The sequence below is a fragment of the Melozone crissalis genome, unplaced genomic scaffold, assembly GCF_028551555.1.
Source record: "Melozone crissalis strain CALT ecotype California unplaced genomic scaffold, PUWL_Pcris_2 ptg000063l_1, whole genome shotgun sequence".
NCBI classification, from domain to species: domain Eukaryota; kingdom Metazoa; phylum Chordata; class Aves; order Passeriformes; family Passerellidae; genus Melozone; species Melozone crissalis.
The window spans coordinates 6152306-6169585 of NW_026535841.1; the positions used below are offsets into that span (position 1 = coordinate 6152306).

Genomic DNA, 17280 nt, shown 5'->3' on the forward strand with positions numbered 1-17280 from the left:
GCGTTTAGAAGTATAATAATTATTAAGCATTTAGGCTAGAATAATCAGATCATAAAAAGCAAGAAACCAAAGAAAAAAAAGGAAAATAAAAAAAAAATATGGATTAGAAATGGGAAAGCCCAAAGGTGGTGTCTGAGAGGCGGCTGCGGGTTGAGCTTCCACGAAGGAGGGAGGAGGAGGAGGAAAGCGCAGCTCGGAGCCCCGCAGGAGCTCCGGAGCCCCGGCCCGGCCTCGGGGCTCACCCTGCCCGCAGCAGCCCCGCTCGGGGCGAGAGGATGGGGCCGGGAGCTCAAACAGCGCCTTGAACGGCCACTTCCAGCTCAAGGACTTCGCCCCGCCGTGTTTTTACACGCCTTAATTGTTCCCTAATAATGCGGGGTTTGGGGAGAAGCACGTGGGAAGTTTGGGGTTGGCTGGGGGGAAAAAAAAAAATACCAAAACACCAAAACAAAAATGCCAACAAGAAAAACCCCCAAGGCATCACCCTCTGGGGCTGCTTCCCTGGGAACCGCTGGGTTTTTTCTCCCCATCCGCAACCAAAAAACTTCAGGTGCAAAGGGAGATGGTTGCGTGGCTCAAGGCGGTACCGCGGTGCGGAGCGCAGAGCCCCAGGCTGGGATTGGGGTGTCCTGCCGGGGGTGTCTGCGCTCCCCCGGCACTCTCCGTCCGTGGGGGACAGGGTGAGGGCTCGGCGGTGCCCCCGCGGGTTTCTCAGCGAGGCGCCCTGGAGGTGCCCAAGCCGGGAGGTTTCTCCCGCCCCGTTTCCCCCATCAGACGGTTCCAGCCCCGCCGCCCCGGCGCCTCCAGCGCGGATCCGCCCGGCCGGCTGTCGCTCCCGGCCCGGTGACAGGGACCGGGGGGGCAGCGGGGCGGGCCCCGCACGCTGCCAAGCGCCAGCGCCTCCAGGCAATCGCCTCATCGGCCCATTTACCCTCCCGAGACGGCAAACAACCGCTCCGTCCGTGCGTCCGTCTGTCCGTCCGTCTCTCAGCCCCGCCGGGGCCGCGCTGCGGTCACCCGCGGGCAGCGCCCCTCGCCCCGGGCGTGCCGGCAGGAGCTGGAGAGTGTCCCCCTGGGAATGTCCCCCTGGGAATGTCCCCCGGGAACTGTCACCCTGGGAGTATCACCCTCAGGGAGTGTCCCCGCGCAGCCACGGGCACGCTCAGGCGCTCCGAGTCCTCCCCGAGAGCGGCCCGGCCCCGCTGCCCACCGGGGGCTGCGGCTTGAACTCCCACCCGGGACGGCGTGTGCGCTCCTGCAGACGCACGGCTGCTAAGTTTCAAGCAACTCCTCTATATTTTTAATTTTCCCCCCTTTTCTATTATCTTCCCTTCTCCCAAACTCTGTTTCTGCCTTCCCCAAATCGTTTCCCGGTGCAATCCTGCAGCCCGAGGCGAGGGAGGAGGCGGGATGGTCCCTGCTTCCAAGATTTTTACGAACAATCGTTAAAGAAATCAAACTTTTTTTTTTTCTTGTCTTTTTTTTTTTTTTTTCCTCCCCTTGTGCAGAGGCCGGAGAGGTCCCTTTGATCTGCGAGGCCTGGCGTGCTCCGGGCCCGCGCGCCGGCTGTTTGCGGGGAGGGGGCTCGGCAGCCTCCGACCCAGGACATGAAAGGGGGGAAGAAAAAAAAAAAAAAAAGACCAAAAAAAAATCTTAAAAAAAAAAAAAAAAAAAAAAAAGGACGTCCAGGGTACGGGAGATCGACCGAAGGGCTTAAATATTTCATATTCCTGGAAGCTGTCAAGGCCAAAAACAACAACACGCCTCCCGCCTCCCCCGGAGTGTTTGCAGAGGGCAGGAGCGTGTGTGCGTGCGAGGGACCGGGAGGCTGCGGGGGGGCGGGGGGTAGAGAGGGTCATAAATTTTCACTTGTAGTCAATCAATAATTAACTAATAGCGGAGCGTGGGCCGAGCGCGCCGGCGACAGCGGGTGCCGGGCCCGCCGGGGTGTCGGTGTCGAGCTGCCCCCCGGGCGCTGCCGCTGCCGCTCCGGGGAGCGCTCCCGGCTCCGTCCATCCATCCCCGCTCCTTCCATCCATCCCCGCCGCATTCCCAGAGACTTTGGACTCGGGGCTAAAACTCCCGTGGGTGAAACTCGGCTCCGAGCAGAGCCTGCGGGAGCTGCGCTGCCCTCCCGGGGGTCGGGGTCGGGGTGCGGGATGCTCGCTCCCCGCAGCATGCCCCGCGTTCCGTTCTGTGCCCCCTCCCACGGGTCCCCTCGGGGGTCTCGGGGCGCTGCTCGGGCTGCCCGAGAGGTGGCGCCGCCGCCCCGCCGGAGCCCCCCCGCCGCCGGCCACCCCCACCCAGCGCCGGGTCGCCTGCATCAGCCATAAAACCATTGAGGATATCAAGACAGGCGCCAGGTGAGTAATAGACAGGATAATCCACAGAGATTGCTCGCTGTTTACCTCCTTCCACAAGCGCCACAAGAGTTACTCATTAACGTTACTATATACAAATAAGATACACAGGAGATAAAGACATTTGCAAGTCAGAGTTACACCTGCGGTACACGGGTTTCTTGCAAGGGCATGGCGAGGGGGAGGTCAGCGTTAGGCCGGTGGAAAAGCGGGGCTTTGAAGCAATCAGGCTGCATCCTCAGCCTTACAAAGAATAAATGGTGAGCCCGGGGGTTGCGGCGCCCCGGTGCCTGCCCGGTTTACGGCGCGGCTCCTGGGCTGGCAGGACAGCGAGATGGGCGAGGGGGGCCTGGGGTGGGTGTCTGTTGCTTTCCTCCTGACCATCAGCAGTGAATTCCTCACCAACCAGGACATTTCCCCGCTCACACACAGATCAGAGCGGCTCTCCCCCTCTAAGAGCCCTTTGGGGGATCAGCAGCTGAGAGAGGGAAAGAATTGAGGTCCCCGCGTGATTGCTGAATCCAGAGGGATGGGGGCGAGGGGCCGGGGTCTGTCATGGACCGGAGCCCTGGCGCACGGAGGGCAAAGCTGCTCCCCGGGCGGGGATGGCTGTCCCAGGCTCTGTCCCGCTGTTCTGCTCCCCTCGGCACCGGGGTCCCTGTCCCGGAGCGGCTCCAGCTCCCACCCGTGTGGAGGACCCTTGTGGGGCTGCAGCCCTCGGGCCGGGCCGCCTGCACAGCCGCTGCCTCCTTCTTCGCCTGGATTATTATTTTTATTTATTTATTCATTTATTTGGCCCGACCCGCCGCCACCTCTGTCCCTAAAGCCCCTCCTGGGCCAGGCCAGCTCAGGGGAGCATCAGCCCGAGTGACATTTCCAGCTGCCGTCACCTTGGGCCATGCGAAGGTGGGCGAAGAAGAGGGAGACAAAAACTCCTGCTCACACTCAGCCCAAACCTTTCTGCCGCTCAAACATCGTGGATTTAAACAAAACCCCCATCCCCAAGCTGAAATGGGAAGGGTCCCGTTTCCCCACGAAGGGGAACAGTTCCATGTTCCTGGGGGAATTTTTAAATTAAAAAATCGAGGGGGGGGGGGGGGGGAAACCCACAAAAAACCACAACTTCGCGGCCACTTTTACCCCCTGGATCTCCCTTTATCTCGCCGGCACAGGAACCGGGGGCCGCGGGCCGAGGGGCAGGCAGAGCATAAAACAGGATACAGGCTGGAAGTACATCCTTATAATATTTATTACTGGCGGACGATGAATCGCTTTTCAATATACGGGCCACTAACTGTTGAAGGGATGGGGGAAAAGAAATCTCATTAACAAGAAATATATATGTTCTGCTAAAGGATGTGCTCATAGACTGGCAGAGGTACAGCAGGGGCTGCCAGCTCTCCTCAGCTCTCCTCTCAGTGACCTCCCAGGCCACTGGTCCAGCCTGGATGTCGGTCCCCGTTCCAGCCGTTTTCCAGCTTAATCTCGATATATCGCGAGCCTAAGGGCAAAAAGGGGCGATTCCAATAAAAGGGGGGAAAATAAATATTAAAAAAACCCATGTATTTCCAGGTGATAACTAAGTGGGAAAGCCAAATCCTCTGCCCGGACGGGAGAGGAAAACGAGCCCAGCAGCAGCATCAACTCCTGAGCACTTTACCTGGAAACTTTGAAGGAGGGCTCTGCATTAAAATTTAACCGATCTATTCTCTAATTCTTCACTTTTGCGTTATTAATTTATGACAGATAAAAGCATAGCTGAGCCTTTCTCATTAACTTTTCAAACGCCACTTAATATTGTTCCATTAAAAGAGGTGACTTTAGTAGCCTCTGGATCGACTTTAAAAGCGAGAGGGATAAAGACGGAAAAGGTACATTAAACAGCTTGCTTAAAACTCGTCCTTCCCCCCCAACAATTCCAATGACACCATCTCGACTGGTTCGTACTAGCTCCTTGCAGGGGAAATATCTTAATATTGGGACCGGGAAAGGGGGTGGAGGAGAAAGGCAGAAGAGGGATATATATCTTTCAACCCCTCCATCCTCCCAGGCACTTCGGGGAGGGTTGGGGTGAAGGCATTTCACAGTACGCCCAAGACATTTCAATAAAAATTTATTGAAACTTCAGTGACTTTTAAAAGGGGAGAAAAAAATTACAGAAAAAAAAATAGCAAGAACTTCTCAACATTTATATAACACAAAATATACCTTCATTTTTTTTTTTCTTTGAACCAGCTCTGAGCACCTGACTTTCAACCCAAGAAAATATGCACTCACTCAAACAAAGACAACAATAAGCACAGTAGTGAAACTCCATTGCGGGGTTGTTTTCTGATGCACTGAGGAAACGGGCAAAAATAATAGAAAGTACAGAAAATCCTAGAATCTTCACCTCTTTTTTTTTTTTTTTTTTTCTCTCAAGCCACTGGAGAAGCCTGTTGTCGTGTATAAACATATATAATTTTGTGGTTGTTGACATTTTGAACACCGAAGGAATCGAGGATTAAAAGCTACCATGGCACACTGCTTTGTCTTTTTCTCTCTTTGAATTTTTTTTTAAGGTCTTTGAATAATTTGGTTTCTTTCTGCTTTGCCTTTTGCATTCGGCTCCTTGACCCAAGGACGAGGTTTTCCTGGGCTGAGCTCTGGTTTAAAAACTGAGCCCTCACAAATGGGGGAATTTCTCCTATGGGTCGGGATATATGTTAAAAGGAATTACCAACTTGAAATGAAAACGACTAAAAATGAAAACAGAAGGAAACAAAAGAAGACCGCTGCAGTCGTATTTACAGAGATATGTACAATATCAATAAATTAAAGTTTAATTTCGAGTATTCATATTCCACGTATTTACAAGAGTTATCAAATAATTACATAAATACTTTGTTTTAATAATAGTGTCCACTCTTTTCTTCTTCTCAGTATGTTAAACCTTGTTATTGCATATACAATTAAAGAGGGAAAGCTGTGATAAATCTACAGTCGAGCTACAGAGGTTTTTAGATAAAATAAATTCACTTTTTTTTTTCTTTCCAACTACACGTCTTATTTTTGTTGCTACAAGGGAGGATGTTTAAGGTAGAGGGACAAAGGTCTTATTTTTGTTTTTATTATTATCAATAATAATTTTTTTCCCTGGGATTTGAAACGAGCATTAAAAATAAACAAAAAACCCCACTGAAATAAAAAATACCACCACCCCCCCTCAAAAAAAAAAAAAAAAGCAGACTACTCTGGAACATGCAAAAAAAAAAAAAAAAAGCCACCAACTGGCTCTCAGACATCACAATAATATTTTAAACACACAGCTTCCCTTAATATCGACTAAGAGGGTTGTGGTTAACAACCCGCCCAGGAAACAACTGTTGAAAAACCAATACGTGAGTTACTTACACGCTTTTCTTTAGGAGAGAAAAAAAATCACTTCTCTTACTTAATTTTTATTCATAAGTTTGTTTGATTTTTTTTTTGTTCATTTTTTCTTTTAGGTTTTTTTTTTTTCTCTTTTTTTTTCCTTTATATCCGGTGTGTTTTGGTTTTGGGTTTTATTTTTTTTTTTACACTGGTAAAAAAGAAAATTAAAGGAGGATGCCACAAACCCCACCGGTGCCTCGATCCCTGTGAGGAGCCTCCGACCCAGCGCTCCCTTTTTTCCCTGCTCCACCCGATAAACGCTGAGGGATTTTATATTAAAAAAAAATAGAAGGAGGGAGGGGGGAAAAAAAAATAAAGAAGGGGGTAAAAAACAAACACTCGCGGGGTGGAGGATGTGGTTTCTTTCAAACAAAGTGCACTGCGAGACGGATTTGAAATGCGCTCCCGGAGGCCGGGGGGTTACGGGGAGCCGCTGCGGGATCTGTCCTGCTTGGGGTCGAGCCCGCTGACCAGGCGCTGGATGTTCTGCAGTTCGCTGGTGGCCGCCTCCTTGTCCGCGCCCAGCTTGGGGGACAGCGACACGGAGCCGGACGAGAGCGTGGAGGAGCGGCTGGTGAGGTCCGAGGCGGAGTCCAGGGGCACGGAGCCGGGGCTGGCGCTCAGCCCGCCCGCCTTGGGCTCTGCGGGGCCGGCGGCCAGGCCGGGCAGGGCGGTGGTGAGGAGGCTGCTGCCGTCCGACAGCGGCACGGGCAGCGGGTACGGGCTGTAGCGGAGCCGCGGCCGCACGGCGCTCAGGAACGGGTGCCGGTGCACCGAGCTGGAGGCGGCGCTGGAGGCGGCGGCCGCCGCTGCCATGTAGGTGTAGGGGTAGGGGAACAGGCTGCCGAAGGGAGACATGGCCAGGCCCTGCGGGAGGGGAGGAGAGAGAGGAAAGGGTTACCGGCCCGCACGGCACCAGGTGCTCCCCGCGCACGCAGCTGCAGGGGATGAGAGCTGCGCTCCCGCTGTCCGGGCCAGAAACACGGGGGCGATGGGGCACACACCCTGCCAGGGCTCTGCCCTGCACGGCCCCGCTCCCATCGGGAGCCAAAAGGCCGTGGGGTGTCTTCCGCACTCTCCCCCGCACCGGGCGATTCTCTTGCGCCCTTTACCCGCCGGTCCAGCCCCCTCCCGCTCCGCAGGGCAGCCCCGGCACATCCCCCCGACAGCGGCTCCGCTCCGCAGGGCAGCCCCGGCACATCCCCCCCACAGCGGCTCCGCTCCGCAGGCCGGGACGCACCCCGGGCTCTGCAGGACAGCGGGGAGGGTGGGAGAGCTCAGGGATCACGCTGGGCCACCCTCCCCGCCCACAGCTTTCCCTCCCTGCCAGGCCCTGTGACCGACCCCTGAGAGGGGCACTGGGGGGACACACAGGGGAATTTAAAGGAGTTTCCCTCTTCCCCCTCCCCGTCCCCAGGCTCGGAGCCCCCGGCCCGCAGGGGCGGCGCGGGGGGAACGCGGTACCTGCGAAGCCAGGACGTGCTGCTGCAGATGGAAAGGCAAAGCAGCCGCCGATGCTCCCGAGAGTCCCTGGGCCGCCGCCGTGGCCATGACCGTGTTGTCCAGTCCCGAGACCCCGGCGGACGCCCCCGAGACGGTGGCGAGGAGGGGCCCCATGCCCGCGGCCATGCCCGAGAACGCTCCCCCCATGGCGAACTGCCCGGGGTGCAGCAGCAGCGGGTGCCCGTTCCCCAGCGGGTTGAAGAACTGCTGGCCGGCCAGGGCAGGGGGAAAGCCGAGGTTCTGCAAGTGTCCCTGGCTCAGGTGGGTCGTGCTGTCGGTTTGGACCGTCAGGGGGGTGAAGGGCTCTTTCCCCAGCAGTCGGTTCTCATCTACTTTGGGGCCATCCCTGAGCGGGCTTTTCAGTTCCTCGCCGCTCAGGCTTCCCCCCCGGGTGCTGGAAGAGATGGTAGCCGGGCTGTGCCGGGAGTCCGGAGGGGCTTTCTCAGTCCTCTCTCGGCTCCGACTCCCTGCCGAGTCCCCGGGGAAGAAGTGCCCTTTGGAGGGGCTGCCGCCCTTGTCCCGGGGGTCGTCCCCCGCGGTGGCAGCGGAGCTGGCCGGCGCTGGGGTGGCGGCGGTGGTCGTGCTGATTTTGCCCGACTCGTTTCCTTCTAGCAAGGGATCGTCTTTGCTGTCCGCATCGCTGTCTCCCTCGCTGGGGCAGAGATCTGCAAGACAAAGGGGGCCCGGGGCTGGGATCCGGCACTGCACATCCCAAAATCCCCACCGGGCTGGAAGAGGGGGCAGAGACGCTTCCTGGCCGGCCACAGGTTTGTGTGGAAATCCTTCCCTTTCTTTATTATTATATAAATAAATACAGCCCCCGGCTCCCACCGCCCGCCCCGTCCAAGCCAGCCCGAGTTTTACACAACGCAGCAAATTTGGCTGCGAAACAAAGCAGCGGCCCAGAGCAGCGACCCCCCAGCCGGGCGGGCCCGGGGCCAGCAGCTCCGCTCCCCGGGGCTCCCCGGGGCTGCCCGAGCCCCCAGGGACCCCCCTTCCCTCCCCGGCTGCAGCGGGGCTAGAGGAGAAACAGGACAGCAGCAACTCGGGACAGGGCTGGAGGGCCTTGGGGATGAGTCTCCTATGAAGTTTCCCAAAGTTTTCATCCCTTTCAACGGGCAAACTTTGCAAAGGCTCACAGAGACACCCGCAGCCGTCTTCATCACGGCCTGGGCCCCCCTTCTCCCCAAACACATGCAGGGCTTCGCTGGATTCCTCTGCACTTCATCTCCTAATTTCAGCGCCCCAGGTGCGAAGCTCTGCTTTGCTTTTCGGGTCCCCTCCCAGCTCCCCTCCCCTCAGCTCGGCAGGCCTTGAAAGAAACGAGTAAAGCAACTACAAAAAGGAGGTTGTTTCCTCCTCCCCCTGCCCCCCCGGCCCGGGATGGATTAATACAGACAGAGAGCTGCAGACAGCTCCCAGCCCCGCACGGAGAAACCCAGGGTGACTTTTCTATAACAAAGTTCGAGACTGTATCCAGGGGAAAGATCCTTCCTCTAGTAACAGATTCAGTGAGGGATATTAATGGAGTGACTCCAGTTCTGAACTTTTGCCCCGTGGTCTGTCTTTGCTCCCTTGACTCGGAGCTGGCTCCTTTCTGAACCAAGGAGGGGAGGGATGAATGTGCCGCAAGGGGAGAGGCAGGCCGGGGGGGAGAGGGAGAGGGAGAGGAAGAGTGAGGAAGGCAGAGAGAGGAGAGTGAAAGGGAGAAGGGAGGAGAGGGAAAGACAAAAAGAAAGAAGAGTGAGGGAAAGAAAGAAAGAGAGGGCAGAAAAACTAAAGAGAGGAAGAATAGAGAGAAGAGAGCAAAGAGACAAAGCAAGAGAAAAGAAGGGAAGAGGTAAGGAAGGAAAGAAGGGAGGAAGGAAAACAGGCCAGAGCCAGAGGGCAGTGACACAGGCCAGGATTTGCCAGCACAGAGCGGGCACCCAGGCTCTCCCAGAGGAGAGCAGGGGCCACAGCTCTCACCTTTGAGGCTGGAGGTGCCCACGGCAGGCACGGCAGGACAGGAGGACTGGGCAAAGCACTTGAAGGCCGTCTGCTCATTGGACGACTCGTCCGAGGTGGGATTCTCCTTCTTCTGCCTCTCATCGTACACCCGCATGGACTGCAGGGTCAGCTGCTTCCTGCGGGCACAGAACCCGCTGGGAGAGGGTCCCCAGAGCCCCCCGGGACCCCCCCTGCTCCCCAGCCCCTCCTGCAGCTCCCATCGGGGCACGGGGAATCAGAGCCTCGGTCCCCCCAGGAGCAGAGCGCGTTTCTGGCAGGCAGCGCTTGGCTGCTAATGAGAGGAGATTTCTTGGAAGTGTGAGCAGCTCCTCAGCGAGGGCTGATATTAAAGACAAGGGGCGGAGGGGAGAGGGAAGCATTCCCTGGAGATTAGCTTTTAAAAGGCAAGGATGTTCCAGAGATATGAGCCATCTTAATGGTTGCTAAGATTGCTAGGAAGTGGTTATTTTGTTAGGCACTTTATGTAATCTTTTCACCAACAATTAACCCGGAGTAAAAAAATCTATTTATATTTAGAGAAATTAGAAATCATTTCCGTCCTGTGGCTCCAGCGCTGGCTTTATTTTCACACTGATGGACAAGAGGAGCTGGCGTGTGCATGTTTGTGTGTGTGCTGGGCAGGGAGAGAGGCTTCTTGGTTTACACCACGTTCCTCTCACCTTTTTATTTTGATGTTTGTTTGAAAAAAAAGAGAAACAGATCTATTTATTCATTATCTAACCCCCTGTGCAAATGGCTAAAATATCCTGTCTCCTGTACCACAACAAAACAGATATATTCCCCATTAAAGGAAAAAAATTGTCCCTTTTTTCTCTGTGTATTTTCTTCTTATATTAAAAATAAAAGTCTTGAGTCCCATTATAAAGAGTTCTGTCTGTCTACCTGGGGCACAAACTCTGTCCTGCTGCTTTTGGAAAAAATAAAGAATCTTCTGTCATTAATTACTTCCATATTCATGAGATACCTCTGTCCAAACAGTTAATTTCTGTGTTTCTCCTCTATTTCTGTGTTTCTCCTCCATTTCTCTGTTTATTTCTGTGTTTCTCCTCCATTTTACTCTTTTCCAGGCAACCCCCAGAAAAGTGCCGGAGGAGATTCAAGCAGTGCTCAGCCCTCACTTGTCCCTCTTTTCCAGTCCCACATCCAAACTACACTGCAATATTCCCTCTCAAATTTGTAAGGGAAAGCTTTTTTCAAGCAATATTTGCTCAATGTACTGCACTCCCTTTGGCCAGCCATCCCCTGTGACGTGAAAACTAAACGTGGAAAGCAGGAAAGAATTCCCATGCAATCCGTTTGACGCTATTAACGCCAAGATCCTTATGGATTTTGGCGGGGGGGAAGTGTGGTTTGGAGGCAAGGCAAGGTGATTCTGACCTCTGTTCGTGTTCTGAGCTTAACACATGCAAACCAAACGAGGCGCCTGTAAAGAATCGAGCCAGACTCACCTCTTTTCCCTCCTTCCATTCCCGGTGTCCCGAAAACCTTTGGCAAAGGGGTTGTTGTCAATTTTTAATTGTGTGATCTATAGGATAGAGAGAGGAAAAAAAATAACAGGGGGTTGGGGCAGAATAAGGAGATTTTTGTATCATAAAACAACAGCAAACCCCACTCTTCTCAGTTCCCCTAGTGCTGGCAGGAGTAGGACAGGGCAGGGGGCAAAGGTCCCAGGATTTGGGGTGAATCCTTGTGTTTTCCAAGCTGTTTGGAGGCAGCTCGCCCCCAGTCCCCCACCAGGCTGGCCGGTGACCTGGACCGTGGTGGCAATGAAAGAGCCCCGTGTTGCTGCCACCACATCGGAATTAATTGAGCCGTGCAATGAGATCCATGCAAGTTATGCCTGTGCTTAAAACTCTTTAAATACCATAATTAAACCGCAAAGGAATCATACCCACCCCCTCGCTATAATAAAATACTTTATATAATCACATTATGCTCCCTGTGTGTTGGGGCGCCAGGGGTGCCAGGAGCCAGCTCATATTTTTTAGGGGGTTGTGTGTGTGGAAGTTTTATGGTTTGGGTTTCTTCGGGGTTCAGGAATGGCTGTTGGGAGGCAATGCCGGGTGCCCGTGCCTGCGATGCACGGAGCCGAATTCACAGCCCGGCCGGAATGAGAACAGGATGCGAGCAGTGGCAACGGGAACGCCGCCTCCCCGCAGCTCCACTCCCATCTCGGGCCGGGCTGCGAGCACAGCGAGCCCCCAATTCAGGAGCAGAGGATGACCCCGAAAAGGAAACCCCGAGTGCGGGCAGGAGCAGCCCTGGCTCCCGAGTCGCCCCCCGCCGCACCGCACACACGGGAGCAGGAGGAGCAGGAAAAGCCCAGCGCTAAAACCAGCGGGACTTTTAATCCAGGTGCTCCCGGCCGTGCCTTCTGCTCCCCCCGCGCCGAGCCGAGGGCTCCCCGCCGCTTCCGCACGCCGCTTCCCAGCCGATTTCATGGCAATCACACAAATATGCTCATTTCTGTCCTTCAACCCAGCCGCCCCCAGCTGATAGAGCGGGCCGGCCAGCCCTGCTGATAAGTCCCAAAGCAAAGTCTACTCTCTGTACACCCATTTTCTTTCAGTTTCCTTGCAAGTGCCTGGCTGCAGAGAGAGAGGGAAATAGCCCGAGCCCCGAGGGGAAAGCAGTTTTTTGGAGAGCGAGGGCAGAAGGGTACAGACCGACCCTTTTCACCCCCGAATTTTTTACGGTGAAGGATGAGAGGGGCAGAGAGGGGCACAGGGGAGCTGCAGCGAGCGGCGCTGCGCATCCAGAGCCTCTGCGCTCAACGCTGGCGAACGCAAAGTTGTAATTCACAGACAACAAAAAAAATCAAAGCCCCTTTTTTGGCTCCTTCCCTTCCTTCCACTTGACTTAATAATCGTAAATTCGCCGTTTGCCACTCTCCAGAATATACCACCTTCATCGCGAGCGACAATAAACCAGCAGCAATGGAAAGGCAGCGTTTGCAGCGCTGCAGAACTTTCTCACACGGGTTTTTTCAGCCCTTCCAGCTAAATTCAAGCGAGATACCCTTCTCAGACCAGAGCATATTTCTGCACCACAAAAAATAATAAAACACTGCAGGATGCAAAAAAAAATATCATAATATAATAATAATAGGAACCAGACGTGCGCTCCAGCCTTATTGCCAATTGCTGTTAAAGGAGCTAAAACAGCACAAAGGCCAGGAAGAATTACAAAATCTCAGCCCCGCTGTTCTCCCCACTCTGTCTTTCGACACACGGAGTCGAGTCTTTTTTATGAATATTTTTTTCCTTGATGCATCTTAGATTAAATCCACACTAAGAGCAGCAAACCCCACCCCATCCCTTTCCTCATACTGGGGAGGGAAAAAAAGGTAGAAAACCCCTAAACATTCTCCCCCTCACCCCAAGTCCTCCCTCCTTTTAATTGCCTTCCCCGAGGTCGGTATTAGGAAAGCGCTCGACCCCCTCCCCCAGCGCCTTCCCCGAAGTTGGATCAAGGAGGTTTTGGGGGAAAAGATGAAGGGGGAGAGAGAGAGAGAGAAGAGCGGGATGGGCTTCCTGAGTTTTAAGGGAACAATGCAGAGTAAAAGTTCTCTTAAAAGCCAAAACACGTAAAACAAATCCTCTCTTAATCTCCTTACCTTATCATTCTGGTATGCGGTCACTGCGATGAATTCAGTCTCCGGGAAAACGTAGGTCCTGAACGTGCTGTAGGGAAGCTTGAGGATATCGTTGGCTCGGACGATGTGGAACCGGGGCTGGTACTTGTGCATGGAGTTTAAAATGGTCTGGGGGGGGGGGCAGCGGCCGGCAGCAGAGAGGGCAGGAGGGGGGGAAAGAAGACGGTCAGCAGGAGCAGCATTTCCCCCGGCCATCGGCACTTTCTCCTCCTAATTTCCCTCTCCTTCCTCCCCTCACTCCTCCCAGCCAAGCACACTCCAAACACACGCACACGCCTCGCAGCATCCAGCTAAAAGCACTGACAGCTCCAGCTCGCCGGGGTAAGGCTGTCGTTGGACCTCTCGAAGGAGAGGAGAGAGGGGGGAATCCTCTCAGAGCTCTGCTGGGAATGGGGGACAAGCTGTTTGGGCTCCGGCAGCAACGCCTTTTGATTTCAAAGTGTAAAAAAATAAAATAAAATCAAGTAAAGCAGCAGCAGCAGCTACAGTTGCAACACCACCACGAGAGCCTCGGCTCGGTCTAATTGCGTGCCCCAATTCACTTAAGGCCTTCTGCGAACGGCAAAAATGTATCGTCTAATCAAATCACGGCAGCAAATGCAATCTTCGGCACATTAGAGATCCCCTGGCCGCGGCCACCAGCAGCAAGCCCCGGCTCCGAGGCCGAGGCGTTCCCAGGAATAGAAAGAAATGGCCAGGACCGACTGAGCACTTATCAGCAGGTTTGTTTGATTTCACTCTCAGGGTAAGTTTTTATCTCTGCACACCCGGTAAATGTAAAGGAGTGGATAGACATGAATGGGCAACTTGACCTCTGCTTTTGGTCCCTGTTTATTTTCACTCCGGCTTGCTTTACATTATCCAGATTAATATAGATTTAAACGTTTGCGTACTTAGGCCTTTAAGCCCTTTATACACATATGCATATCGTTTTCCTACGCTTAGAAAGTGTGATCGACTTTATTAAAAATATATATATAGATATATAGATATATAAAGTCACCGCAGCTCTGAGAAATATCGAGTTGCGCTGCGCTGGAAACGTATCCCTAAAGTTAACGCGGCATGGCACGGAGGGTTACAGAGTAAACTCCGGGCTTTAATCCTGACCCCAGCAGGAGGAAAAACCAAGGACTGTTAGATGCCCGTCCCGGGGTGCGTGGGGAGGTGTTTCTGCCCCGTTTTCCCCTCATTTCGGCGCCTGTCGGAGCTGCCAGCGGGACCTGCCCGGCCGAGCAGGCGCCGAGCTCCGGGCACTCCCCCCGGGACCCCCCGCTCGGGCCGGGGGCGAGGGAGGGGAAAAGGGGGGCAAAGGAAGGTGTAAAAGGCACTCACAAATCCGTGCTTGTCAGAGATGTTGTTAGTGAGCTTCAGCTTGTGAAAGGTGACGACTTTGGACATCCATTGTTCGCCGGTGGCCGGGCTGTCCGGGTGGATGTACATTCTCTTTGGCATTTCAGGGTCAGCCTTGCCGGCTACCATCCACCGGGAATTATGGAATTTGTACCTACAATCATCAGCCGCCACAATATCCATCAATAAAATGTACTTGGCCTTTTTATCCAGTCCAGTGCATCTCACTTTAAATGGAGGAAACATTCTCCTATGGGCAGAGGGGGGAGGGAGGAAGTGGAGGGAAGAAAAGACACGAGAAAAATAAAATGAAATTAATTACAACGTTTAAATAAGCTTCTGAATTTTGGTAGCGTGTCTACAAAGCAACTTTTTTTGGCTCTCAAAAGCAGCAGAGTAAGTCTGTGTCCAGCAAAAAGGTTTCCTCTCCTCCCCCCCCCCCCCCCCCCCCACCGCCCCCAGCGAAAAGGTTTCTCAAATGCTTAAAAGTTGCAGGAGAAAATGGTCCCTGGATGGGAAAGGTACGCATTCCCTGGAAATCAGCAGGCGCCTACCTCTCTCTGCCATTCCTAAACAGCAAAGGCCCATTTGGGGCTCTCTGATCTCTCATTAGTTTCCTTTTTGCCTGCTAAACAAAGAAATGGGAGCTGATCGCACCCCGATAAAATAAATCGTCTGAACTATTACAACCCGGGCTCCCGATAAAGTGCGGAGTTTTACACTTCGCAGACGGGAATAAAAAGCCCCAGCGAGGGCAGCGTGGCTGCCGGGGCTGTCCGGGGATCCCCCCCTGTGCTCAGGGTTCCCTGCGATCCCCGCTCCCAGCTCCGGCTCCAAACTGCAACAGGATACCACAAATTTGCTGTTTATTATATCGAGTGGTTGGCATTCAGCAAATCTCAACTTAAAAGGAAACACATGACTTTGCAACATGTAAGAGCTCTTAATACTGGCCGAGGCTTTCACGCAAAAACTTTTGACCACAATTAACAGCAAAAACTTCGGGAAAGCAGTAAAACGGGCGAGAATTTTTTTTTCTCCTTGCTGCTTTTAGGGCTTCTATTTATTTTTTTTTTCCTCCTGAGCCTGTAGCCTGTAACTAGTGCTTTGCAAATAGGCGAAGCTCCAGTAAGGCAGCTGAAGGCCATCTAAGAAGACTTTTCAGGAGTGGCTTCCTCGAGTAATTCTCCTGGCAAATCAGATGTGGGGAGTTTGGGAGGTTTCTCAGAGAGCCCCTTAGAAAAACACCCGGGTGCAAAGGAGGTTTTCACCCTACGTATCATCACAGCGATAGGTAGAGTTGTAAAAGAGTCCAGATGTCAATGAGTAGCGAATATAGAGAGAGATTTCAGACGGGTAAACCTATAAAAAGCAGAAATGCCGAGCGTGGACGCGCCGTGTGTGTTCATTCATTCCCACGTGAAGGTTACATAAATACAGGGACAGGCAGCGCGGAGCTGCAAACCCTTCCCTGCCACTCCTGCAGCGGCTGCAGGACGGCTGGGGAGTTTTGTCAGCTTTTCTGTACATTTCCAGACATAACCAGGCGGCACAAACCCAGCCGAGATCCCAGCACAGAGACAGGCACAGCCTGACACACCGAGCCTATCTGCCCTCCTGCCCCAGCAGCAGCCAGACGCCTCTCCATAGCATTTTTCCTTCATTCCCCTTTCTTAAGGAAGAAAAACCGCGTGTAGCGAGGCTGAAAACCAGGCCATCCCCTTTGCCAACCCCAAATTATTTTCTTCCTGCTCCCAGTCTTCTCCAGCAAGCATTAAGCCGCTGAACCATGAAGGGACCCCCTCACCCCCTGCACACGCTCACGCTGAGCAGGGCCGGGTCGCGCTTGGGCTGTTCCCGGCAGCCTGGTGCCCCAGACGGGCTCGGATCTTCAGCTCCTAAAGCTTCCCAGGACTGCAGGTGAAAGGAGATTTACGGAGGAAACCACCCGAGAGAGAGCCCTGCCCTGCTGGGGTGCAGAGACTGAGGGCTGGGGGATAGAGGGGGGAACAGGCACGAACCCCCGAGCCAGACCTACCTTCCCGATTTGGTAATCACCATCTCTGTGCCTCTTTTATGGAATTGCTCCCAAAGCTCTTTAGCTTCCAGATGCACTTTCGGATCGTCTTCTACCTCTTCTTCTGGCTCCAGAGTTTTTAAAGGCCTCAGATGGGCTGCTGCCTGGTGACCCAGGGAAGAAAAGGGAATACCAGTCTCTGCAGCCCCCACTAACTGATCCATGATGGGTTTAGCCAGAGCCCCGGGAAGGGACAGGGCGGCTGCCCCGTTGGGAGGCAAAGCCAGAGCCGGGAAAAAGGGAGGCTGATGTCCCAGCACGGCGCTCATGGCAAAGTCCGGTGCCCGGTGCGGTAAAAAGGGATGATAAGCCATGCTTGTCCCAGGGATTACTGGATCTCTCATCGGTAAATTCATCCACTCCACTCCTCGGTCTTCCTACTGCTGGAGTAGTCCCGGAGTGGTTTCTAACAGCACATCACGAAGAAGAAAAATTAAGATAATAACAATAACAGCAATAAAGCACCAAAAAAAAAAAAAAAAAAAAAGGGGTTGGGGGTAACAAGTTCTAAACAGCACAGTACATGAGGGAGAGGCAGAACTTCTACAGCCTACAACTTCCCGAGCCGGGGCATATCCCCAGCCCTCGGGACAGCGGATTAACAGGATTGTTCATTATTAGTCTTGCTTTTTCTCGTGTTCGGTCTCAGAGGCTTTGTTTTGCTTTTTAGTTGAGTTGTTTGCGGTTTTTTTCCTGAGTGGAAGTCCTTGTGCTGGAAAAGAAACGCCGAAGAAGGGAAGAAAAAAAAAATCCACCGGGTTCGCTGTCTGCTCCTGTTGCCGCAGAAGAGCTGGACAAGCCGAAATCCTTTTTTTTTTTCTCTTCTTCTTTTTTTCTCTTAGTCCCAATCCCTCTTCTCTTCTTCCGTGGCGGAGGGTGACGGCTCGAAGCTGGGTTTTCTTTTAGGG

At 53.6% G+C, this 17280-nt stretch overlaps 1 protein-coding gene across 2 annotated transcripts; it reads right to left on the minus strand.

Annotated features, from left to right (window-relative positions):
* Positions 1-6172: 6172 nt before the first annotated feature.
* On the minus strand, positions 6173-16787 carry TBX3 (T-box transcription factor 3). 2 transcript variants are annotated; one of them, XM_054288879.1, is made up of 8 exons: positions 16334-16787; positions 14274-14545; positions 13211-13218; positions 12904-13050; positions 10736-10812; positions 9246-9403; positions 7239-7942; positions 6173-6641 (listed from the first exon to the last, which is right to left on the minus strand). In XM_054288879.1, exons 1-8 carry the CDS (start codon positions 16726-16728, stop codon positions 6195-6197), a joined length of 2208 nt encoding a protein of 735 aa, XP_054144854.1. In that variant the 5' UTR covers positions 16729-16787; the 3' UTR covers positions 6173-6194. The 2 variants fall into 2 exon arrangements, with proteins under 2 accessions (XP_054144854.1, XP_054144853.1); XM_054288878.1 differs by lacking the exon at positions 13211-13218 and having other exon boundaries at positions 14278-14545.
* Positions 16788-17280: the final 493 nt, after the last annotated feature.

Excerpts from the sequence above, each read along its gene's own strand:
- TBX3 (XM_054288879.1), bottom strand. The coding sequence starts at position 16,728 with ATGAATTTACCGATGAGAGATCCAGTAATCCCTGGGACAAGCATGGCT. Across the intron at positions 14,546-16,333 it reads GTGATTACCAAATCGGGAAG|GAGAATGTTTCCTCCATTTA; the intron begins GTAGGTCTGGCT and ends CTCTGCCCATAG. Across the intron at positions 10,813-12,903 it reads CCGCATACCAGAATGATAAG|ATCACACAATTAAAAATTGA; the intron begins GTAAGGAGATTA and ends TCTATCCTATAG.